The sequence below is a fragment of the Diadema antillarum genome, unplaced genomic scaffold (genome assembly GCF_040938485.1).
Source record: "Diadema antillarum isolate AM-2024a unplaced genomic scaffold, OU_Dant_1.0 seq00000995_RagTag, whole genome shotgun sequence".
Classification (NCBI taxonomy): Eukaryota; Metazoa; Echinodermata; class Echinoidea; order Diadematoida; family Diadematidae; genus Diadema; species Diadema antillarum.
In genome coordinates this window covers 17890-44625 of record NW_027271833.1, presented here as the reverse complement: position 1 = coordinate 44625, position 26736 = coordinate 17890, and the positions used below count along the sequence as shown (strand labels likewise).

Genomic DNA, 26736 nt, shown 5'->3' with positions numbered 1-26736 from the left:
ACAGTGTGAACACAGTGTGAAATCTCTTCACACTTAAATTTGGGCAGTTTAACAGTGTGAACTTAAAGGACAAGTCCACCTTCATATACATAAGGATTGAGAGAATGCAGCAATATTAGTAGAACACATCAGTGAAAGTTTGAGGAAAATCGGACAATCCGTTCAAAAGTTATGAATGTTTTAAGTATCTGCGCAGTCACTGCTGGAAGAGAAGACTACAACAGTGTATGATGTCACATGCGTACAACTATATTAGGAAAATAAAAAGAGAATTTCACAAAACTTTACTTTTTGAATAAAGTACACATTTCTTCGACTTGCTACTGACGTATGTTAAGGGTAATATTATTCCCCCTGCCTTTTGAAAGAGAGAAGTCGAGTGTTCTTTTGTTATGCGAGAAAAATGGAAATATGTTGAATTTTCTTTATTCTTTCTTTATATCGTTGTACTCGTGTGACATCACAAGCTATAGTAGTCTTTTCATCCAGCCGTGACTGAGTAGAAACTTCAAAAATTCATAACTTTTTAACGGATTGTCCGATTTTGCTCAAACTCTCACTGATGTGTTCTGCTAATATTGCTGCATTCACTCAACCCACATGTCTATGAAGGTGAACTTGTCCTTTAACGTGAATCATCAATTCACAGTGTGAAACAAAGCACTACTATTTGAATACTCTGTGAAAACCACACAACCACAGTGTGAAATCATCTTCACATTGTTAAATTCGAGCGTTTTCACATAGTCGCCCATAGTCATGTAAACACACTGTGAGCACACTGTGAAAACACTGTGGAACGCTGTGTTCTTTCCAGCAGGGCAGTTAGGTTTTTTTGTTTTTGTTTGTATCAATCGTGATCTGCCTCTGCTCGATGTCCCAAATGCTACCATAGTGAGATGTCAAGCAAGCTATCTGCCCCTCCTCCAACATTGTCTAAGAAAAAGTTTACAAAAGCTTACCAAGATGTTGGAAGGCTTGATGTCGAGATGCAGGATCCGAGACTGATGAATGAAGTTGACGGCCTGACAAATCTGCTGAGCGATGCTGATTTTGTCTGCCTTACTCAGGTCGATCTATGATTCAAAAGAATGATGATCAGATAGAAAAAAAAAAAAAAAACATTTGTCGTCCTTTAACATAGCAAGCCTTTGGTTCCACCAAGGACATATCGAAGAGAAAGTAAAGCGAACAAAGAATCACAGAAAAGAGTGCCAAATACGGCCTACAGCTGGTCACATCAGTCACTAAATTATTTCATAAAGTTGACATAGTAAGAAATGAAGAAAAAAGTACATTTGACTTATGAGTTTGCACAGCGGCATTAAAACATCAGGAACTCTCGAGTACCGACCTTTGTAGCCACATTCTCTTGATTTCAGCCTCGCCCTAAAATCTCTCTTTATTTCTATATTCCTTAACCCTCTGAATGCTACATTTACTTCTTGTCCATAGGCAAGTATGTGAAAGTTGTGCACACCTTGACTCACTGGCACAGAGAAGGGTTAAGTGTGAAGCTGACGTTGATGACACAATGCTGATTCATGGGTCTATTGACAGCATTTAAACAGAGGCGTGTGGTGAACAAGATGCTTCTCTACTACTATTTCAACCATTATAATAAAACATTGCTACTGTTGCTACTAAACTCCTTTTATTCCACACCTCTAATCAAATTATGATAATACCAAAAAGAAGAGGAAAGTAAGAAGACCAATGTGCTGCTATTCAATGCGGACTCTTAGTTTAAGCACAGTTCTGTTAGCACTAAGGCCTATTGAGGGGCCTATATCACTGCCACTGCCCATGTCCCGACAGAGCCGAGTATTCGTCGTGCTTTCTTCATATGTTCTTTGCTTATTCTGTTTTGGTTAGTTTTGTCTTTGCTTAGTCCTGTGATATACACAGCAGTACGACTCGACCCTTCTTATAGGATCTTTTCTCAATTTCACGATGTAGATATTTTTGTTTTCAACCAGCTGCAGAAGCGTGCCCCTTAACCTTACCTCGTCCTCGTCCTCGGAGAAGAAAATCAGTTCATGGAGATTCTGGCCGTCAATGAACTCCATGACGATGATAATTTCAGATTTTGCCGGATTGTAGCTGAGAGCCATGAGTTCGACAATGTTAGGATGAGTGGTTTGCCTGGACGAAATAGTACATGTAACATCAAAAACAAAATGGTGAGACGTCTCAAGTGCAATAATTCAAACACATGCAACATTGACGACTGGTCTTTCCCATAAACATCCGGATACTTTATTGAGAAAATGTTCCTTTCGACTTACACATAATGACCATGATGACAACACCAACGATATTCATATTGGTACAGAAATTCTGACACTTATTGCTTTGGAAATTTCCCAATTTGTTTATAGTTGGAAATACAATGTCATGCTTGTTTGTATCTACTTCTAAAGGCTGTTATCCGTGTGGTAACAATGTTATGGATGTTGTTGTTAACCATAGTAATTACCTGTGAACGGATAGTTGTTGTTCAACCCGCTCGCGCAGCTCCTCGTCAATCTGTATGGTTTTAACCGCTACGTTGGTCCCTCTCCACTTCGCCTTGTGAACGTCACCAAACGATCCGGTACCGATCAGCTCCTCCATCCGGATCTCGCCGACGGATATCCGACTAAGACCCTCTGTGGCGATGGCAAAGAAAAGGGTATCGAAATACAAGCTGTATCATATATTGATACACATTCAGAGGGGACAGAGATAGCTTCCCTTTTTCATCTCGAATGGAGCATGCAGTGCTGCCAGAGAATTCAGTTCACTGCATGCCATTCCATTCAAGCTTCAATTCAAAACGAATTTCAAGCTGAGTACAAGAGACAGACGCGACAGATTGATTTCTAGTTTATGTCATCATGAAAAAAACACAAGAATGAATATCAAATACCAGTGGTTGAGATCAAAGGTTTTGGGGTGCGTGAGAGCTATGAAGGAAATTGAAAAAAAAAGAAGAAAAAGCAATTCTTCAATTTCGGACAAAATAGGTCGCTCCTCTCTTGAGCGGTAGACAGACTAAGGCGGTTTGGTTCCTTTCTTAACTCTTGAGTACAAGCAAAGTGAAAAATAAGTAGCTAGCATTACGTATCTTGCAAATGTTGTCGCACAGACACATAAAATTGCATGCTATTCAGAAGATTAACAATTTTGATCACGGAAACACATTTCCATGCATCCACCACTGCTGGTAACGTAACACATCAAGATAATTATTGTTAGAAAACCCCGACTAAGAAAGTGGAGTGAAAAATGAAGACAGAAGAAAAGATTCTTGCTTGATACCTATAATTGTTGCTTGACCTTCCACGGAGTCTATTCTCTGCAAAGTGTGTGTAGGCTCGAAGTCAATGCTGGTATGTGAAGACAGAGAAAATAACGTCATGACATATTGACGATAAACTCGGAGACAAAGATCAGCCGCATTCATTCACTCAGCTCCATAACATAAATGAACATGTGCATGGTTATTTTCAATCTAAAGTGTAGCCGGGAGCCAACACAATTTCAAAAAAGCTAATAATATTGGCTCATTATTACCATGATTATGATGTAATTTTCACATTTCCTGAATCAAAGTAGACACGCATGAATTCACACACATGTGTACATGAATTAGTTTCAGTTTCAGTAAGTTTTATTTCTCCACTTGTACGAAACAGAATAAAAGTATAACAATATCGAACATATTATTCACAAGTCAGGAAAATATAAACAAACTGTCGCTTTACAAATATATAATCATGTGAAATAATATCATTTCAGATCTTTAAGTGTACAGGTTAAGGAGACCGTTATCGATAAGCAAAACGCTTGACTTGGACAACGGCCTCTGAACAAAATATGCCTTGTAAATTTTTTTTTTTTAAATTTAACTAAAGGAACGTATTAGGTAGATTATAGATAAATTACGTGTGTGTATGAAAACATTTTACCTTTATGTGTTTTAATGCAAGTAGATACAAATTGTAACCAATAACGCGTGTCTGTGAGTGTGTGTGTGTGTGTGTGCGACAGACGTCGATTTACGTATATCTGCAAGAATGTTACACCATGCGGGATTACACCAAAAGGAAAGAACATATTTATTATTCTGGATGAACAAGAATAATGCATTCCTTTAGTTGCAGTCATGAAGACTTATGTCACAGGCTATATGTAATATGATTGTAAAGTACATTGACATCTAGTTGGAGTGACAGACAGATACATAAGCAGTTGATACACAAAACATATTTCATATAATATAAATCGTACGAACATACATATTAGATAATTAGATATTCACAAAGATTAATTTAGTGCGCGTGTGTGGAAACAGAGTAAGAGAGATATAAAGAAAAAGGAAGGAAGGAAGAAAGAGAGAGAGAGAGAGAGAGAGAGAGAGAGAGATAGTGGAGGTATATGACATAACTATGTACCTTTCTCCAGCAGCCATCTTCTTTAGAAGGGTCTGTATGTCATCTCCGAGCAGGGAGAGAGGCGTTTTGTCTTGCTTGTTTCTGGCCGTGATATCGGCGCCTCTCTCCGTCAGTAAGCAGACTAGGGCCACTGCACTCGTGGTTACTCCATACTTTCTGTACTTGGTCTTTAGCTGTATGTTTGTTTGTTTTTTTAAATACGAACACAGTCAAGAAGTGAATACTCCATTAAAAAAAATAGTTAAACTCTTTAACTTATCATGATTTAATGTGAGCCTAAACACCTCTTCAAAATTATTATTGCTGATTAATATTGCAACTTTGGAATTATATGTATTATGACAATCAAAGTGAATGGTGTAGTTTCGTCTTCCTTAGTCCTCTTAAATCTAAATGTGAAAAATGTGTGCTAATTGCTTTGCTTGTCATTCAAATGTGAAAATATACATCCAAAGAAATGAAGACAGAAAGAAACAGAATTATGATATTATGATGACAATGACTATCTCCAATAATGATATACTAATAAGAAGAATGCTTATGATACTGCAGACGTACCTCGCGTAACGTCGCCGTTTCGCTTACGGTCGACGAGCTGTCGTTACTTAGTATGGCCGCAGTGTGTAGGCACGTGTTGCCGTCTTTAGCGGGTATATTGACGTCCGCGCCAGCCGCGAGCAAGCTTTCGACCTCCTCGGCGTGTCCCTTTTTAACGGCCAAGTAAAGTGCAGTCTCTCCCGTCGTATTTTTCAGATCGGGGTCGCAGTTCTGTCAGGTGTCCAAAAGGAAGGAACATAGAAACAACAACAAACACATTGAAATGTTATTCAAGGGCACAAAAAGAGGTTCATCAATGCGTTAACATAATTATCAATCCGTCATATTTTTCACTTGGGGTCGCAATTCTGTCAGGTGTCCAAAAGGAAGGAACATAGAAAAAAACAACAACAAACACATTGAAATTTTATTCAAGGGCACAAAAAGAGGTTCATCAATGCGTTAACATATCAATCCGTCGTATTTTTCAGTTGGGGTCGCAATTCTGTCAGGTGTCCAAAAGGAAGGAATATTGATAAAACAACGACAAACAGAAATTAAAAAATTAAAGCATATTTAAAGACAGAAAAGATGTATATCAATGCGTGCATGGCGTAAGCAAATTTTCTTTGAATATAATACAGTATGACAGTTCAAGTCGTGCATGGTAAAAACATTATTCCTTTCAAAATTGTTATCCAAAGAAATAATTATTATTATTCAAATAATGACTCTGCTTCAAAATATGTTGTCTTCTTTAACACTCCCCTCTTGTATTTCAAATGAATTGAAATTTATGTCAAATCTTGAAAATTATTTCAATTAAAGCTCGATCATAGAATTTGATATACATGTAACTGCTCGCATAAAAAAGACGAACCCTCATTAATCTTGAGAATTAAAAATTCTTGATTCAAACGATCTATTTACACCGCGTGTCCTAATGATAGCCCTCCGCATAATCAACATAATTTACTGCAACTTGTATGACATTTCATAGAGTTCTTAAACATATTTCAACAGAAAAGTGGTAGGATTCACAGTATACAATAATGATGCTTTTTTTCTTCCCATAAGGCCTATATATTACCTTTAATATTTCTTTTTTTTATGCGAGTAGGCAAAATTCAGTTTCTTTCTGAGGCAACAGACGATATTACGAGTTTATTCTCGCTGCGATATGCCCACTGATCGTTTGCTCACTCGTCAACAAGGGGTATTGCTAGAAAGTTGCAATTAATAATACAATTGTATTGCAAATCCCTCAAATCGATCGCTAGTCTTGCAATATCCAATAAACTGCAAATTGCAATTGATTCCGTTACAAGAAAGATACAATCGATTGCAAATCAACTGCAATTGCAATTTCCTTTCTGGCAACGAAAACTTGCAATTAATTTATATCAATTGAGGAGTTTGCAATAGATATTTCCAATCGATTCCAACTCGACTTTCTTGGTAGGCGTACATCTCACAATCAAGTACAGGGAGAGGACCCAAATGATTTGGTACAAAAAAAAAAACCCTGCTATTAATCTGGAAATCATTATTGTTCAACACCAGCATAGCCTTGGACATTACGTGTTCGAGGAGCGTCTTCACACAATCTAGATGCCCGTTGTAGGCGGCGATATGGATGGCTGTATGTCCGTCATCTCTCTGCAGATTGATCAAAGCGGGCGCCCTGTCCAGCAGTTTGGCGAGAGGCCTGCATGTAGCCACAAAAAGGTCGAGGGGAAAAAGTGATCAAAAGTGTTGAGAGAGGATAACTCGATTGCAGGACGGAGCCTCAAAATCGTCTTGCTATTCCAGGTATTCTGTATACCTCACCTGTACATTTTTAGCTTGAATGTGTGTCCTTTGTTTCTTTTTTTCTTACTTTATAACAACCTTTATGTGTAATTTCCACAACACTCTTCTCGTTTACGGTGTTTCAAAAACCTTTTATATAATAATAATACATACATACATACATACAATTTCTATAGCGCCGTTCTCCACTTTGATTAAATGCTCAAGGCGCTTTACAATTGTACATCAAAGCAAACAGACTGAAGATACAAGTACATCACCGTAATAGAAGAAGATGAAGAAGCAGAAAAAAAAGACATGAAAGTCTGTCTTCAAAAGACACTGGTCTTCAAAATGCACTGCTAAACAAATAGGATTTTAAATTACTCCTGGAAGATGTTATAGAGCTTGAGTCTTTCAGCTCACGAGGAAGTGAATTCCACAGTGTTGGTCCGATTCCCGATATGCTTCCCGATTATTAAATGCATTTTAACTCTATATCTGACAACCTTTAGGCCCTAACATGCCAACGGCCGCGCACCAGATGGACACGAATTTTGATGAAAATCAATGTGCTTGTTGTTTGCATCAGCTATCGCTTTCTATAATGATTTAGAACATGATTATTCATTAAAAAAATCATAATAATGCGATACGCACAAAATTAAACGGACAAATTTATGATCTATTTTTATTTTTGACATTCTATTCAAAGAAGGCAAAATCCGATATCATTTGATTTTCCTTTCTAGCCAAATTAATCAAACTGTGGCTTTCATGTTAATACTGTATCTAACATCTAAACTAAAGGCATGTTGCGGTGAAGGACCATGGGGCGGGGGAGGGGAGTTGCTTTATGAAAAAAAAAAAATATCGTTGATGTTACTGTGTCGGGACAAACAAAGAACAGTTAGTGACTAGTGTCTTTAGTAGACTGTAGCTGTGACTACAGTCAGTACTCACGCAGCTTTCCCACGCAGTGCAGCGTAGTGAATAAGGTTGAACCCTTTCTTGTTCTCTATGCTAGGGTCAAATTTCTCCTCCTTCAGGATGATGTCGAAAACGGCACTGTCTGTTCGTATGGCATCATGTGCAGGCGTGTCCCCGTGTTTATCCTAAATTATAAACAAATTATAAAGGGATGAGAAATAGCTCGAGATAAATATTGATACATCATACTATGTGATGTATATCATATAATTATAATGATAATAATAATAATAATAATAATGATAATAATAATAATAATAATGATAATAATAATAATGATTAAGATAATAATGATAATTATAATTGATATGCATATCAAAAAGTACTTATACATATCTCTCTCTCTTCCAGACCTATTTTACGTTGCTTTTTAAATCCCCAATGTATTCGGCCATAATGTGCAAATTATTACATGTATACCTCCAAGGTTGTAATAACTTACACTGCGGATTAGTAACTGCCGCTGGTAGCTTGAGGGCAAGGTATGATTATAAAGTTAGAAATTATCTTCTATAATGGGGAAAAGATCTTAATTGCTGTCTATAATGATAGTGCGTGTAATATCCTCAGCGTTCGTTACGCTTTCTGTTGTGCAGCTGAACTTGACGAGTGTCATGGTAAAGTACAACGCTCCTCACTTATGCCAACCAGTTGTATAATTATGTCTATTGAAGATACTTGTACAACTTTAGCTGACTGTTGTTGTAGATTGACTTCGAATGTCAATGCCAGAGGAAGGGAGAGACATACATACATACATACATATACATACATACATACAGACAAACAAACAGAGAAAGAGAGACAGAGAGCCATTCGAAAGGACCTAGGCAATACACAGCAAATTGTACATGGAAACATCAAATCACAGCTGCTGCGAAATACGACTCGTTTTTAACCCACCTGCACGTTGATGTCGCACCCGAACTCGATGTAGACCCTGGCGCATTCGACGAAGCCCTTGACGGCAGCGAGGTGGAAGCTGGTCAACTTCTGGTTTTCCTGGGCATTGACATCGGCGCCAGCCTGGAGAAGTATCCTGGCCACCTCGTCGTAGCCGTTGGTAGCCGTTACGTGCAGGCTGGTCACCTTCCTATGATTCGTAGCGTTGACTTCGGCCTGGTTGTCGAGCAATAGGCGAATGCATTCCGATTCGTCTCTGTCGCAATGATTGATTTCAAAGCAAAGTGGGAGTCCGTCAAAGAGACTCGTAAGTCACAACCTACTAGTATTTTGTAATAAACACCTTGTCCAAGCCGTATTAACACACTCCTACAGGCCCGGATAGTCATTGAAAGCATTTTTATTTAAATATACATTCGATCTTATCCACACATAAAGTTGCTTTAGTGTTAGTATACCTGTTGTTATTGGATTTTCAGGAACCCATGCTTTGATTGTTTGTCTTTAACACTTGGGGGGGGGGGGGCGGAAAAAAGAGCTCTTTCACTTTATCACAGTGTTGACACTCTCAGCAAAACTCGGGGTGCATGGACTTAAACTTTTTATCTCAAAATGCATGGATTACTAGTTGGTGACGCTGAAGAGTACTATGTTTGTTTTACACAGTGTCAGGCAAGTTGTTATGCCTTCACTCGCGATATGATAAAATTTATTAAATTGAATATTTGATTGATAATGTATATTAACCCTCTCCCTTAGAATAGAAATGAGCGACCAAGCACTTATAACAAACAAAAAAATCATTTATGGTGAATAATAAACATAACACACAATGCTAACACGTTCTACAGTATGAATAATGTAGGGCGTGATCTGTTATGCATTACAATAGGTCGTATTCTTGATATTTTCTGCACAACTGAACTGGCTTGTTTCTTCGGAGCTGAAATCCGAAAAGGTATAGAATTGGAAGACTTCGAAGCGTCATCCGCACACTGATCAACACCAGTGTCAAGAGGTTATAAGTCACTATCAGCCAACCATGTATCATGTAAACAAAGTAGAATCACGAGCTCAAATGACACTCACGCCTCCGTGGCGTAGTGGAGAGGGGCGCTGCCTTTTTTGTCCTTCATATTGGTATCCGCCCCTGCTTCGATGAGCATCTTAAGGGCAACCTCGGAACGAGACGCAGCGTAGTGGATTGCACCGGCACCGTGACGTTTAGCTTTCACCTGTACTTGCAAAGAGGAGAAAAATATCTTAACAACGATAAACAAGGTGAAAAAAAAAAGACGGGCAAATTCTGTTGACTTTGTTTGATGGCGTGCTTCCTTGCTCACCTTCGTTTTTTTATTTGTTATTCGAAATCTATTTCTTTGGCCTTCCATTGGACGAGTTTTTGGGGATTACTGTAGTCTGAAGAAACTTGTGACATGTGTTGTGAGTTTGAGCGTTTTGATACCGTGCTTGGTGATAATGCGCTGTATCGACTTAACATCGACTAATTCCTGGTGTTCATTATCAGAATTATGCAGTCGGTCGCATAAGAATGACAACTCACCAGAGTCGGATCAGCAGCCAGCATGTCCCGCACTACGTCTTGGTTTCCTGATCGTACGGCGTCGAAGAGGAGCTTTGTCTTTTCGTCATCCACGTCGATGTCGCCGTCGTCGTCGCTGGAAGAGCCACCATCCGAACTCTTCTTTGATGATTTCTCACGGGATGCGGTCGCTTCTGCTTCCACATTGGTACATTCTAAATTCCCGTCAACAGAGAAATGCATAGTGTGCGTGAGTGTTTAGAGTGGCGGAGGTTGATTCGAAGTTCATTATACATATTTGTCCTAAAAACTCATGAAATTTTATCATGTAATGCTGAGAAGTGTTTTTCCTGGACAAAATAAGAAAATGATTAAGGTATGACATTGGATTGCTATCGAAAGCATGAGACGTAATCAAGGTATAGATTTATTGTTATTCATCACTAATCGACGGTACATGCATGATTATGCTTTGTGAATGAAAACATATAGGTTATACGATTTCTACACATAATCATGAGATTTCAGACTTGTGTGCATCTATTGAGAATGTTTGCGTTTTCTGATATTGGTATTTGACATATTAGCTTGGTAACATCTTGTTGTTATCGCTTTTCAGGTTGCAATTCTTTGGTTACAATTACCAAACCCCATACAGAGAATTAAGCATCCAAATTGATTCATTCATTTATTTCTTTTTTTTTTTCCATTTTTTCGATGTCAGTCAAAACATATAATGAAGTGAGATTTATGTGATACTACACACATTTAATGGCTTTTCCCCTCTGCACATTACATTGTACAATGTATTGGATCTAAACTCCTGATCCAATGCTACATACAAAATTTTACTTGGGAACAAATACTAGGCCTATAGTGTTATGCTATGCGAACTGGTTATGGAGTATTTCGTCATGCGAACATACCTTCCACGTTGGCGTTGCGAACGAATTTTACACAGGCAGGATGAATGTCCACATCTGTGCCGAGACGGACCGACAACCTTCCGTCGACATGGACGTTGCGCACTTGTACTTCCCGTCCAAGCCACTGCATCCGGGAAATTGGAAATTAGCAAACTGAACTATAGCAGTCGGATATTATGATCATTAGAGTGGTAATTCAACGGTCAAAATTCTCTACAACACATCGTCCAACTTTTTGTTTTTGGCAATGTCTTTTAAAACTACAAAAAAGAAAAAAACAACTCTCGAACTTGGATTAGTGAGATACTAAGTGATATTGAAACAAAATTAAAAGTAACATTATTATTTTGTGGAAATCACAGTGCTATGTATATCACGATTACTATTACAATAAACGCCACATTCTTACAGAGAATCGTATCATTATCAATTTTCCTAACGGATCCAGTGACAATTTTCAACCTCAAATGTAGAAGTTGTATATTATGTATATCACGTATGATTACAACAGTTCTCTGCTGTACCCGATAACTTATATTTTCTCAAGCTTTCTGCCATCTCCTTGGCCTATGTCAAAGAGATCTGGGTGATAGCAATATCAGTGAACAAAATGTGTCTTAAATACACCAGTTGACATAATTACATTGTACATGTACATACAGACATACAAATGCCTTTTAATATAGCTCCGCAATAATCATGTGAATCTGCATCCTATGCTGTGTCTTCATAGTCTGGGTGCCAAAGGCTGAACCTTGTTTTACCGTCCACCCAATGTTTTTTGATGGTTCAACCCTATTTCGGGGGTGCTGAATCCGAATCTGCATGATGCAACTCTTGCATCCTTGAGGGTTTTGAGATATTCAAGATGGCCGTCAAAATGGCCGCCCAAACCAGAAATTCCCATGTATTTCCTTCTAAAATGGTTATAAATTGAGAACAATTGATGGTTTTACCCTATTTTGAGGGTGCTGAATCCAAGTCTGGATGATGCAACTCTTGCATCCTTGAGGATCTTGAGATATTCAAGATGGCCGCCAAAATGGCCGCCAAAACCGGCAATTCCTATCTGTTTCCTTCTAAATGGTGAGAAATTGAAAACAATTGAGGGTTCTAAGCTATTTCGAGGGTGCAGAATCCGAATCTGGCTGATGCGACTCTTGCATCCTTGAGGATTTTGAGATATTCAAGATGGCCACCAAAATGGCCGCCAAAACCCGGAAATTCCCATGTATTTCCTTCTAAATGATGAGAAGTTAAAAACAATTGATGGTTCTAAGCTATTTCGAGGGTGCTGAATTCGAATCTGGCTGATGCGACTCTTGCATCCTTGAGGATGTTGAGATATTCAAGATGGCCGCCAAAATGGCCGCCAAAACCGGCAATTCCTATATATTTTCTTCTTAATGGTGAGTAATTGAAAACAATTGATAGTTCGAAGCTATTTCGACGGTGGTGAATCCGAATCAGGATGATGCAACTCTTGCATCATGAAGGGTTCTCAGATATTCAAGATAGCCGCCAAAATGGCCACCAAAACCGGAAATTCCCCTGTATTTCCTTCTAAATGGTGAGAAATTGAAAAGCTGTTGATGGCCCCTTTACCCTAGTTCGAGAGTGCTGGATCAGAATCTGGATAAAACTCTTGTATCCTTAAGGGTTTTGAGATAATAAAGATGGCCACCAGAATGACCGCTAAAAATGGAAACTCACATGTAGACCCCCTTTTTCCTTCTAAATGGTGTAAAATTGAAAACAAATTGATGGTCTTACCTTATTTTGAGTTTGCTGAATTTGAAGCTGCAGGATACAGCTCTTGCATCATGGATGGTTTTGAGATGATAAAGATGGCCGCCAAAATGGTCCCCAAATGGCCTTCAAAAACGGAAATTCCCATGCAGGCGCCCTAATTCGTTCTAAATGGTGTAAAATTGAAAACAATTGATGGTTTTACCCTATTTTGAGGGTGCTGAATCCGAACCTGGTTGATGCAACTCTTGTGTTGTGGGGGTTTTGAGAATTCCAAGATGACCGCCAAAATAACTGTCAATATTGAAATTTTTGAGACCCTATTCAGCACCCTCGACATTTTGTTGTTCCCATTTTTGCATTCCCTAGGGTTTTCAGATGTCCAAGATGACCGCCAAAATAATTGGCAGAAATTGAAATTCCAGTGTTAATATTCTTTTTTTCTAAATGGTGAAAATTTGAAAATAAATTGATGGTCTCACCCCATTTTGAGGGTGCTGAAGGTTTTGAGATATTTACAAATGTCCTGTATAAACGGAAATTCCTTGATATTTTCTTATAGATTGTAAAATATTGTGCTATAACGTGAAGCGAGGGATAAAAAGCAATAATCCGTATTCTTGAATTCAACTCGGTTGAGCAAATTTGTCAAATCAGCCAACAATTAATGGCATCCAAAATGACTGTCACAATGGTATTGTAATATACTGAGATATTCCGATGTGTCTCAAACGGAACTTTAACACGTAATGGAAAGAGTAATGATATTGACATCATATTGAAACGTACAAACACAAAGATAAGACTGAATTTGTTTTTATGCACAATTGTTATAAAGTAATGCCTGTGGTAGCCAATAAGGGCTCCGCAGACTGATGTGAAGTTAATCCTGTCTATTGGCTATAAGAGTAGTATTAAGTTATGGCCTGCTGGTATTTGGTGTTGAAATTTGTCTTGTATTCTTATGAGTCTCACCGCGTACTCTTATGAAACTTGTGGCATATTCTGATTACGTCACTAGAAATGGTTGCATCCATGACCACTGTAGTAGATATCAATATAAGGGTAATTTCAAAAGCACTCTGCGTGATTATGATATTCGTAAGTACTGGATTATCAACTATTACCTTACATGTTGTCGTTTTTTGTTTTTTGTTTTACTGTTACCTGTGATTTTTCCATCCCCTCGTGTGTATATATGATATCGTCGCTTGGGCGACAAGACCCTGTATCTGAAATTTTAGTGAAAATGACTTTTTTGAATAAACAGTCAGATAATCAGTTAATGATGTCCTGTCCAAACCTTAGCTGTCTTACCCCAAAAATGAAGCTACCATGGCATGTCAAAGGAAGGGTCCTCTCATTTGTTATAGTGCTTTGGCTGTTATGTTTGTTTGCTTTTTGTTTTTGTTTTTGTTTTTCTCTCCTGAACATGTGACATTTTGTAGATACGAGGTTTGTCGCCCCATATATATATATATATATATATATATATATACATATATATATAAATATATATATATATATATTATATCGTATTAAAGAAAAATTTGAAGCAGAACAATAAAAATGTCCAACTCTTGTCTTCAACAATGTCATCAAGAACCACCAATATAAACCATTTAACCAATGTGAGTGTTCATGGATGAAACGATTAAAACTGTTCATGGATTAAAACAGGTAATGTTGGGAATCTCAGTAAACTTCTCTACATCACTATCACAATATATGATCGAGATGGGTATGTCTTGTCCACTGATTGTTAGTGTTCAAAACATATCCGTGATATGTAGATGAAACAGTGTAATCTTTCAAATATTCAACCGCATCTGTAGTCTTGCAGGATTCATTCCTGGCACAGCTGTATCTTACAAACTCCAAGATATCCGGTAAAGCTGGTTTCACTGTACAGCAAGTTCAAACTGGGATGTACAATATGCGTTCTTTTATCAGCAGAGTATAGTTTGGTTTAGATTTTGCCATTGACGAAAACCTGAAATAGGGTAAAACCATCAATTGTTATCAATTTCTCACCATTCTGGCGAGTATTTTGGCGGCTATCTTGAATATCTCCAAACTCTCAATGATGTAAGGGTGGTATCGTCCAGATTCGCATTCAGCACAGTGATCGAAATAGGGTAGAATCATCAATAAAATTGTTCTCAATTGCGAAACATTAAAATTGACATACGTGGAAATTTCCGGTTTTGACGGCCATTTTGAAATCGGAATAGGATAGAACCATCAATCGTTCTCAAGTTTGAACCATTGAGAATGAAATATGTAGGAATTTCCGTTTTGGCGGCCATTTTGGCGGCCATCTTGAATATCTCAAAATCCTCAAGTATGCAGGAGATGCAGATTCGGATTCAGCACCCTCCAAACAGGGTAAAACCATCAATTGTTTTCAATTTCTTACCATTTAGAAGGAAATACATATAGGAATTTCTGGTTTTAATTGGCGGTCATTTCGGCGGCCATTTTGGCGGCCATCTTGAATATCCTCAAGGATGCAAGACTTGCATCACCCAGATTTGGATTCAGCACCCTCAAAATAGGGTAAAACCATCAATTGTTCTCAATTTATAACCATTTAGAAAGGAATACACAGGAATTTCTGGTTTGGGCAGCCATTTTGGCGGCCATCTTGAATATCTCAAAATCCTCAAGGATGCAAAAGTTCCATTATCCAGATTTGGATTCAGCACCCTCGAAATAGAGTAAAATCATCAATTGTTTTCAATTTCTCACCATTGAGAATGAAATACGTGAGAATTTCCGGTTTTGGCGGCCATTTTGGTGGCCATCTTGACTATCTCAAAATCCTCAAGGATGCCGGAGTTGCATCATCCTCATTCGGATTCAGCACCCTCCAAACAGGGTAAAACCATCAATTGTTTTCAATTTATCACCATTAATTTAGAAGGAAATACATTTGAATTTCTGGTTTTAATTGGCGGTCATTTTGGCGGCCACTTTGGCGGCCATCTTGAATATCTCAAAACCCTCAAGGATGCAAGAGTTGCATCATCCAGATTCGGATTCAGCACCATCGAAATAGGGTAAAACCATATGTTTTCAATTTCTCACCATTTAAAAGGAAATACATGGGAATTTCCGGTTTTGGCGGCCATTTCGGCGGCCATTTTGGCGGCCATCTTGAATATCTCAAAATCATTAAGAATGCAAGACTTGCATCATCCAGATTCGGATTCAGCACCCTCGAAATAGAGTAAAGCCATCAATTGTTTTCAATTTCTCACCATTTAAAAGGAAATACATGGGAATTTCCTGTTTGGGCGGCCATTTTGGCGACCATCTTGAATATCTCAAAATCCTCAAGGATGCAAGACTTGCATCATCCAGATTCGGATTCAGCACCCTCGAAATAGAGTAAAACCATCATTGTTCGCAATTTCTCACCATTTAGAAGGAAATACATGGGAATTTCCGGTTTTGGCGGCCATTTTGGCGGCCATCTTGAATATCTCAGAACCCTCAAGGATGCAAGAGCTGCATCATCCAGATTCGGATTCAGCACCCTCGAAATAGGGTAAAACCATCAAAAAACATTGGGTGGACGGTAAAACAAGGTTAGGCCCAAAAAATGGCTTTGGCACCCAGACTATCATGTGTGTCTCTTTCACATGCCTTCCCTATGATTATAGCCATGCATCCCCTTCCAGGTACATCCCCAGTCAACCCCACCCCCAGTCCCTTCTTCCTGATCCCTACAAATATATCTTCACGTACTCTAGTTCTGGACCCTTTTCATAAATTCTTTTCTTTTTCGACTATAAGAGCGATGTCGCTATTCCGAAAAGCCGCAGCCCCCGAGAAATCTCGAGGGCAGCAGTTCTCGCGTTTGGGCCATTCATTCGGCTCACCGCGTAGGCCTAAAGTTGGGGAAAAAAATAAATGAAAAAGTCGAGAAAAAAAAAAAAAACTAATCTTCACGTAGAGGCACATCTTCAATGGGATGTCATACGGAGATTATTGACTACACGTACGTTCACCAGTCTCCCTTCTCCCAGTCCGTATGCTTGTTGCATTCTCTGTAATGTCTCCTCATCGTCCGTGATTTGCACGATGTCGAGTTTCTTGAATTCGCGCAACTATGGTACATGTAGTAGATAGAATCAACAAAAACCATACATACACATACAACAAAATAATCAAACAACAAAACAGTGTGAAAGGGCATACATATGATGTAACAAAAGACTCCAGAGGGTTTGATAGTTCTGGACTCCGTTGCATAAAAGTTACTATTGTGGTAACTTTGCCATTCAATGGTAACTACCATGGTAACAATACTCAACAGCCAATCAAAATCAAGAATTCCATGGAAGTTACCATTGGATGGCAAAGTTAACAATAATAGTAACTTTTATGCAACGGGCCCCTGAAGATAAAAATATACTCCTGATTATAATAATACTGTTATTAACCCACTGCAGACTAGTCCCGAGTATACTCGAGCAGGTGGCTGTGGGAAGTGCGTTTTATAGCAAAATGAGCTTTTCCTCAACGGATTAAGATAGGCAATTACACAAAAACAGAAAAAAAAAACAAGCTCTTCATAACATACATGTAATGCAATGTGTAGTTATTCGTTGACTTGACATGTATGTGTATCATTTTGTTTCGTTACAATTCGTTGAGTCAAGGTTGATTGATAAAGGTGTTACTGCTGAAAAATAAATGGCAAACTGAAAGCAGACATTGCTTATATACGTGTATATAAAAACTTATCCAATACTTCAAAAATTATCTCCATATCAATTTCATCGGAAGAGTGCACCACATCGTAAAATACCAAATCTAAATGTAATGCAAAAGCTCCCTCAGCCCTCCCCCTCTACTGCAAACGACTTTATACACAGTAAAGGCGCTTACGTGGAACGAGAGGAGACAGATACCACATAATTATGGTCATTCACAATGTACTCTGCGAGTATTTTTTTTTTGGCTTTTTGATTGAAAGATAGAGTACTATTAAAAACAAAAGAAACCTATGCAAAATTTAGACAACATTTATTCATCAGTGAGACATATTCGACTGCACAAAATGCAATAGAGCAATGAAGCAAAACAAGACTAAATACACAATTCTGTTCTACCTTTGCCTCTGTGGTATACCTTTCGATAACTTACCTTCGTGCAGACTTCCGGGTTTAAAAAATACCTGGAACCGTTTCCGAAAGCGACAGTACAGGTGTACCTTCTGACTTCGAAAACAATTCCGATGTGTCCCAACGTCTGCGAAATCAATATATAAAAAAATAACGAAACAGAAACAGTGCAAACATGAATATGGCTCAAAACTTGTGTTGTGTATAACTTATGCAGCTAACTCCTTCCGAACTGCACTTGCTGCTGAATATGGAAAGAATACGCGTAAGTATAAAATTCCATGTTCCAATTTAAGAAAGTTTACATAGTTTCTATTCAATTCTTTTTTTTTCAATTCAAATTTTATTTCATTTTTCGACAGAATATACGTTTCACTTCATTTGATAACAAGGAATAAGGTAAATAGAACATAGTGAAATGAAAAGACTGTACAACAATTGAGGGCTTATAGTAATCATATAGTATTGTATAGTAAAAAAGAAACAGAAGTGATCGAAGTGAGGGACATGTATACCGTTGCTTAAAGTGCGAAAAATGGAGGGACCCACTAAACAGACAGAGCTTGTAGTATGTGGGTCCTCTATATCCGATATTGCTTTCATGCTAATTTTCAAACGTCTTCCTAGGACGCGTTACCTCCATCATGTTTGTGTTCCATTTTGATGAGTGCAGTCTCTGAAGTCGTTTGAATTCCTCTGCGGGTAAGCAGACGACCACCCTGTCACCTGGATGGATGTCTGGGTCATCTCCTGCAGGCAAAATGGGATTTAAACCGGAATTTGTACATGGAAGAAAGAACCAGTTTCAACAGGGCATATAATTGAGTGTGAATGCGACGCAGAGGACAATAATAACGATGCACGTCTACTCTGAAGTGAGGATCACGACGTTGATTTGTGTATGTAAATGTTTTTTACAATTTTGGAAATTAATAACAATGAAATTAAAGAAAATGAAAATGCCGGTTGTTTAACAAGATCGGCAACCTAATTCTATCTTATTCGAACATATTTTTTTTTATTTCTTGAATTTTACATAGTGCATGAACATTTTAGATTAACGTCACTTGTATGATGCTTGCAACTACTTGTATTTCGAGAAAAACAGGTGAAAGCTCACAGCAAGACTCAAAACATGACCGTTAAACCAAAAAAAAAAAAATGATATAAATCGTGCTAAATGAAATCAAATCTAAGAAGTTCAAAGGAATAGACCGAAGACACACATGTACAACCATAGAGCATTCTCTTAAGATTAATTTGAAATATGTGACGATACAAGGTGCCATATACAGTAGATCTCCGCAGTAATGCACCACCAGTGTGAGTTTTGGACTGCACCATAAGAGTACATACATTAAAAAAAGAACATCGACATCACAACCGAATAGACGACAACAAAAAGAAGTCAGTCTTGCTCAAATTGTTAGTCAAATAATTACATATTTTGTGTTTAGAATTCACACTATTAAGTAAAGTGTCCTATACCCGTTTTGGTTCACACTAGGCCTATTGCAGAGCGGAACAATTTTCTTGTAAATTTTGCTTTTCTCTATTAACAGAAAGAACAATTCATGTTGTATTCTGCAGCAAATTATGGACACCATATCTAATAAATCATTAAAAACACACACACACATAAATAAGAAGTTTCCTTTAAAACAAAAGCATAAATTGCCGTTTTGCTGTCATTTTAACCTTTCCATCATCTCACCGAGTAATGGGAGGTGCTGTATGAAGACAGGGTGCTCCTTGTGCTCTTTGAGGCTTATTTTACTGTCGGCGTCGCGCTTTTCGTACACATTAAATTCCTCCACAGTAGAAGATCCATCTAGTTTTACAGTTGCATCACCGGAGCTTGAAACATGGGTGATCTCTCCGGTCATTTCTGGTGGGGAAGGACAAAGAGAGAGAGAGAGAGAGAGAGAGAGAGAGAGAGAGAGAGACTATAGAAATAATGCTCAAGCCTCGGAGATAACTGCAGGGTGGTTAAATAACCTGATGGAATAGGTTGCCATATTATCAAGGCAAATTATTTCATTTTTTATTAGGACACAATCAATGATGAACCACTCGACCTATAAACAGCAAGATTTGCGGCGAGAAAATCACAACTTACTTTCGATATCAAGAAAGATGGCTGACTATAAGACTAGTGCATTACAATCGATATTAGTCTTGTGATAATCGATTGCACAACAGCGCATCCCGCAATTAGAAACTGCTGTTTTGTTTTGTTTTTCTTCCGTTTCAGTGTTTCTAATTTCGACATTCAATTTTCTGATACCTACTTTTCGAAGCAATGTGAAAACTGAAAAGCTCTATATCTGCATGACTTCTCAGTTCTTTTTTTTAACACTGTAAAACTAACATGTTCTTCTTTTTCTTACCCTTTGAGATCACTGACTGGCAAGACAAGTAATGAAATCAAACTTTTGATATGAACGTAAAGAAGAAAGACCAACTCTAGGGTTGGAAATAAAATTGCGGTATTCCGCCAAATATTCTCGTGAAGTACCCGTTTTCGGTAATGCCTTTTGAAATTCCTTTCGTGCTGGATTCCATACTCGCTGAAACCATGAAAAATAGACTAGCTCATGTTTTATATTCTTCTCTAAGAGGTCGAAGAGATGGGAACCGGCTTACAACTGATGAAGAATTTTAGCCGCGGTTAATAAATGAATAATAAAAAAATAACAACAAGGAAGTACATGTAAGCACTAGAAAGATGTGGATTGGGACAGTGACGCACAGCAAAATAACGCTTTCAAACTCTACAGCACCAATAAACTAAATAATCTCCACCTTCATTCAAATTGACTGCTATTTCTATTTTCATTTCTGCTATTATCATATGAGTATTATCATTTTCATTAATACTATTATTATCATCATTATCATCACTCATTACATTATTCTCTGCAGTGAATGGGAAAGGGGTTGCAAATCATAGTAATGCAGTACAACAGATGAGTAACGCAGTGAATGGATGGAAACTTAATCCACCACGGAGTAAATAGTGGCCCATCACCATCAAGACTGATATGTGTAAATGAAAAGGGAGCATTGTCTTCGGTCCATGGCAGTTACCATTCAGTGAATAATGTTTTTCTTTAACATAGGCCAATACAAAAGGTGGAAACAAGGTATTGAGTTAAACCTATGCCAAAAATGTATAGATTATTACGCTGAAATGGGAGAATCAGTCAATATTCAAGGGGAAAAAATGTACAAGAGTACAAAAAGAACAAACTAGCTACACTTTCAGAGTCTCCAGTTACTAAATTCAATATTGGCCATTACACCTACCTTCATTATCCCTGCAAATGGTGACCAGTGTACCTGGCAGGAATCCCCTAGCTCCAACCGTACGTGCACCTTTCCTGACAGGTACAGGAATTCTACAAACAATGAAAATTAGCGAGGTGATTTAAGAGTGATTTTACAGTGAACTTCCCCCCCCCCTTGATATGAGAAACTCTTTTTTCATAATCATTAAATTCTTATTTGGAAAACTGATTTTTGCATGTTTGTGCTTAAGTAGATCAGCAGTTGCAATCTTACACATTTCATTTTTGCAGAGGGAAGACAAATTGAAGAAATGTCCTACCTCTTATCTTCACATCTCTTGCTTTCATTGTATTTTGATATGCCTTGTACCCTTGGACTACTTAACAAGACAATTTAATGTCGCAATTTCGGAGCTCAAACTGGGTATTTGTTCCGAGTTCATTATGTCACTGTTGGCAACCAGGGATAGTTTGGTGATAGTGTCGCTGCCCGGAAAGCAGTCGATGACAGGTTCGATTCCCGCTGGTTCTCTTTTCCCGACATGTTTGTTAAAAAATGTAGGTCTTACAACTTCATTTAATTTGTACAGAGGGCAGACAACTTAAAGAAAACTTACACGTCATTATCATTATTGTTTATTTTATCATTGCTGCTCTGATCATTGTTGTTGTCGTTGTTGCTATTATCATTATCGTCATTAACTAACGTGGGACTTAATGACTTACCCACAAGAGGCTTGATTCGTCACGCGAACAAACCCGTGGTTGCTTTCATGTTGCCCGTCCATGTAACACGAAGTGCAAAGGTCGTAGTCTTCGCAATCCAGACACCGCCATCTGATGCCACGGATAGGCTCCGCCAAACAGCCATCGCACGTGACATATTCATGGTAAGTATCTGGCGAAGCAGGACAAGTTCTTGATTCGTTTGTTCTGTTTTGTTTGTTTTGATTTAATCACACTGATACAGAATAATTTGAGAAAAAAAAATCGCCTTAGCCCAAAGATTGTTATTTTCCTCGAAACACACCTGCTATTTTTATGACATCATCTTTATCTATAGGCCCTGCCATTTGATTATTTTTTGTTTTTTCTTTATTCTGCATGTGTTTCAGGCATTTCTTTTCAATTTGCTTCTCTTCTACCATTCTTTTAAAGATTGGCAATGGCGAAAGAAAATGATCAGTGATATCGACGTTTTGATTTTTGACATATTTTTGAAGAACTAGGAAGCCTACTTATGGCTGTACCCTATATAGCTTCGTGGCGATATGTCATATCAAAGTGGGACTGACAGATCAACAGGCATTCCATGATACAGATAAGTTTCATGTAAGGCATCACTGTATTTCATTCTATGTTAAATTTTTCAGAGAACGACTTTTGAGTCACAATTTAATCAGTGTAATTACACTTGCACTAACTTACTTACGATGTTCACCCACAAAACAGGAAAACAGAGGGGGGAAAATAAGATGACGAAGAAGAAGAAAAATGAAGGTGATCATATCATTTACACACAGCAGTTGTTTTGTTTGAAATAGTTTCGTTGGTTTTTTTTATAAACCGAAATTGTTTCTCATCCAGGAGAGGAAATGCACTCACTTGCCCCCGCATTGTTGTATACTCGAAGGCTATGTCTTTCGCCAGGTTCGCAGACATACTTCCCGCTCCTTCCGCAGTCCCAGGCAACATACACAGTGTCCAAGCCTTCGTCGACGTCGGTCACCGTACCAATGCCTCCCTCGCCACCGTCATCGTCATGCCCAGCCGGCCAATCAGGACCGCGGACGACGCGCACATTGGTCTTGACGAGCGGACGACCAAACATAACTTCCTTACAGACTTGGTATAATAGACAGCAAGTCACCCTGCTCTACTTTGCGCGTTCGTATTTCTCGCACGCAAGAGATCGCTTCTTCCCCGATACGAAAAGGATAACCTGGGCTGTGAAAATCAATGCATACAAACGAGAGAGATTGTGAATAGCAGTGAATGGGACCCACTGAAAACTGCAGGTACGCGAAAGAAGAACACCATGTGTTGATTTCAGAATGAATGTCCTTATATTATCATTATTATCATTTATATTTTTTTTTCTGGAGGCGCACACAGTCTGTTATCAATTATTGTCTATTTTCTTCTTCTTTTGTTACTGTTAATATGCTGGTTTTGTTAATGTTATTGTGTTTTTCTAGTCTTTTTGTATGAATAGCACCAATTTGCTTAGAAACGTCAGTGTTATGAAGCGCCATATAAATGCAATTATTATTATTATTATCATTATCATCATATAATGACAGGGAGAGCGGCATCAGAAAAACGGAAGGTGTTAAGCGGGATGGTGGTGGGAGAAGGAGAGAGAATGGTGGTTGTTTAGTTGTAAACTATAACATAACGAGAAAATATTCAAAATAATGCTCTTTTCTGATTTTTCATCAACTTCTTGCTTTAGTAGCAATCACTACATTGAGTATATGGATGCTTAATGCTGTTCTGATATTCTGTTCTGTATGTTACTTACTAGTACATGTACGTATATTGCAATGTGGTCAATTGTGTTACACTGCATAACATGTAAACATGAATTGTTTGGATATGAAAATAAACTGAAACTAAAGTAAACTGCAATGAATATAATAATATCATACAAGATTAAAACAAGTCCATTCTTCTCCTTACCATCACTGTAATTAGGTATATCGTTCTCAACATAATTCAGTAGTCATTACTGTTATTGATGCTATCTTTCCTTATCGGTTTTTTTTTTCGCATTATATATCAGCATAATTACCATTTTCACTTACTCTCAACAGTTTTAATCTGACACGGGATGAGTCATCGAAAGCGATTTACTCTGCACTAAAACATCCATTTCCTATACAACTTTATTGGCATTCTAATGTTCCAAACTTTAAACCTTCTAATGAAATCTTGCTTTACTCCAATCTATTAAAACAAAAACACTCAGCAGATACACAGATCTTTGAACGCCATAAACTTGAGATTTGGCTTCAGTCACAAAGAAAAGGAAGCAATTCATATTCAATTCAATTCAATTCAATTCAATTCAATTCAATTCAATTCAATTCAATTCAATTCAATTCATTTAATCAAGTTTCAAGTTTTCAAGTTTCAAGTTTATTTCATATTTCCATTTCCATTTCTCAGTGATGGGATCACAAAATGATTGACAATAAAACAAAAGTACAAAACATATACAACCATATCTTATGTTTGAAGAAAAAAAGACAAACTAACATTACACACAAATATAAATGGTCATTTTCATCTGAGGATATCACAAATAAATGTCAGAAATATGATGGGGCCTACATAAAAGCAATGACGCTTGTAAAAACTGTAGGTTCCCGAATTTATAGGCGTGAAATTATACGGAGAACGGACATGTTTATCTCGACCAACTTAAATTGTACCAGTGCAAAATCAGTATTAAAAACGAACTAACGAACCACATGAATACTTTAGTATCGCTTAAACGAGACTGTACATATTTCGCCGTGTTTACACACACACACACACAAAGTGCTATAACGGTATCGTGAAGTAACTTGGAGCTGCAGACAAAGACAAAAGACTGGGGGTATTAAAAAAGAGAATGTTGCTAAGAGCCGGGTAGTGTGTATCCACTAAGTAATAGCCGTTTTAGTTTGCGTTTGAAGGTGAATAAGGATAAGGAAGAAGTAATATCTTGAGGGAGGTCATTCCAGTATCTGGGTCCAGTAAACATAATTGTTTTCTTTGCAAAAATAGTGCGAGTACGGGGAAGGTGATAGGCGTCACTCTGACGAGTGGGGTAGCAATGAATAGAGCGATTTCTTTTGAACATGTGAATAAAAACGGATGGTAATTCATTAGTTGTTAGTTTATACATGAAAATTCCAAGATTATAATAAAATAGGTCTGGAATTTTCAGAATTCTGTTTTGATGAAAAAAACAGTTGGTATGAGCAAAATATCCGGCGTGGTTTATAATTCTTATTGCTCGCTTTTGAATGCGAAGAAGGGAATCTAATAGTAAATTGATTGCGTTTCCCCACGCCAAAATTCCATAATTAAAGTGTGGAGATATTAAAGAAGAATATATACTCTGCAAAATATAAACAGGGAACAAATGTTTAAGCTTGTTTAAAATTCCAATATTTCTGGACAAAATTTTACTTACAAAATTAATATGAGTTTTCCAGGATAATTCTCGGTCAATCCAAAGCCCTAAAAACTTCGCGTTATTGACCTGCGTTAAACATATATCATTTATTTTGATCTCATGTGGGACAACATTCAAAGAATTACTGAATACCATATAATAAGTTTTTTCTATATTCAGGGATAATTTGTTGGCATAAATCCAGGATTGCACAGACCTAAGCTCAATATTCATCATATCAATTAATGTATTAGGGTCTCGATGAGAACAAAACAAACTTGTGTCATCAGCAAAACAAATAAATGATAAAATTGGCGATGATTTTTGAAGGTCATTTATGTATAAAATAAATAAAAGTGGGCCCAAGAGGGAGCCCTGTGGGACTCCACATGAGATAAGTTTTAACTGCGAATCATAGCCGTTAATGTTAACAAATTGCTTTCTATCAGTTAAGTAACTCTTAAACCATTCGAGAGGTGGCCCGCGAATTCCATAATGATACAGTTTAGAAAATAAAATTTCGTGATCTATCGTATCAAAAGCTTTAGAGAAATCAAGAAAAACTCCAATTGTATGCTCAAAATTATCTATAGCATGAGCTACCTTGTCTATAAAAGTGAGTAAAGCATGGGTTGTATTATAATGTTTTCTGAAACCAAACTGAGAATCTGATAAAATATTATGATTTGTGAGAAATTTCAATAATCGCGTGTAAACTAACCTTTCAAGGATTTTAGAGATCGAAGTCAATAGAGATATTGGTCGGTAATTATTCACCAAATCTTTCTGTCCCTTCTTAAAGATAGGGACAACTTTTGCAACTTTCATTTTATTGGGGACTTTACCATTAAGTAGAGATTGATTAAAAATGTATGTTAAAGGAGAAATGATTTGATTCAGAACATTTTTTAAAAGAAAATTTGTAATTCCATCATATCCTGAACTTTTTTTATCGTTTAGATTCTTGACGATATCAACAATTTCTTCTTTAACAATAGGTTCGAAAAATATTGATTGAGGATTCCTATTACCTAAGTATCTATGATATTCAGTTGAGGATTTCGGGATTTTACTGGCAAGATGTGGACCAAGACTTGCGAAATAATTATTAAAAGCTTCCGCCATGCTAACCGGATCGTTAATCTGCCGGCCGTCCGCCAAAATATATTTGGGAAGATCAGTATTGGTTTTGTATTTGAGTGTCTCGTTAATCACCTTCCACGTACTCTTCACATCATGTTTATATTTAACAAACTGTCGCGAAA

The 26736-nt window shown here is 37.6% G+C and overlaps 1 protein-coding gene across 1 annotated transcript in view; it reads right to left on the bottom strand.

Annotated features, from left to right (window-relative positions):
* Window positions 1–26736, bottom strand: part of LOC139742304 (uncharacterized) — a 30869-nt gene that overhangs the window by 1611 nt on the left and 2522 nt on the right. Inside the window, exons 2-19 of the mRNA XM_071652883.1 lie at window positions 22909–23250; window positions 22030–22201; window positions 21323–21414; window positions 19728–19901; window positions 18651–18763; window positions 18036–18140; window positions 16889–16993; window positions 11130–11253; window positions 10225–10418; window positions 9750–9895; window positions 8661–8916; window positions 7731–7882; window positions 6558–6684; window positions 4998–5207; window positions 4440–4612; window positions 2480–2689; window positions 2007–2145; window positions 963–1076 (exon numbers count right to left, since the gene is read on the bottom strand). Coding sequence (XP_071508984.1) covers window positions 963–1076; window positions 2007–2145; window positions 2480–2689; window positions 4440–4612; window positions 4998–5207; window positions 6558–6684; window positions 7731–7882; window positions 8661–8916; window positions 9750–9895; window positions 10225–10418; window positions 11130–11253; window positions 16889–16993; window positions 18036–18140; window positions 18651–18763; window positions 19728–19901; window positions 21323–21414; window positions 22030–22201; window positions 22909–23134 — 2832 coding nt within the window. The 5' untranslated portion in view covers window positions 23135–23250. The remainder of the gene's footprint in view (window positions 1–962; window positions 1077–2006; window positions 2146–2479; window positions 2690–4439; window positions 4613–4997; window positions 5208–6557; window positions 6685–7730; window positions 7883–8660; window positions 8917–9749; window positions 9896–10224; window positions 10419–11129; window positions 11254–16888; window positions 16994–18035; window positions 18141–18650; window positions 18764–19727; window positions 19902–21322; window positions 21415–22029; window positions 22202–22908; window positions 23251–26736) is intronic.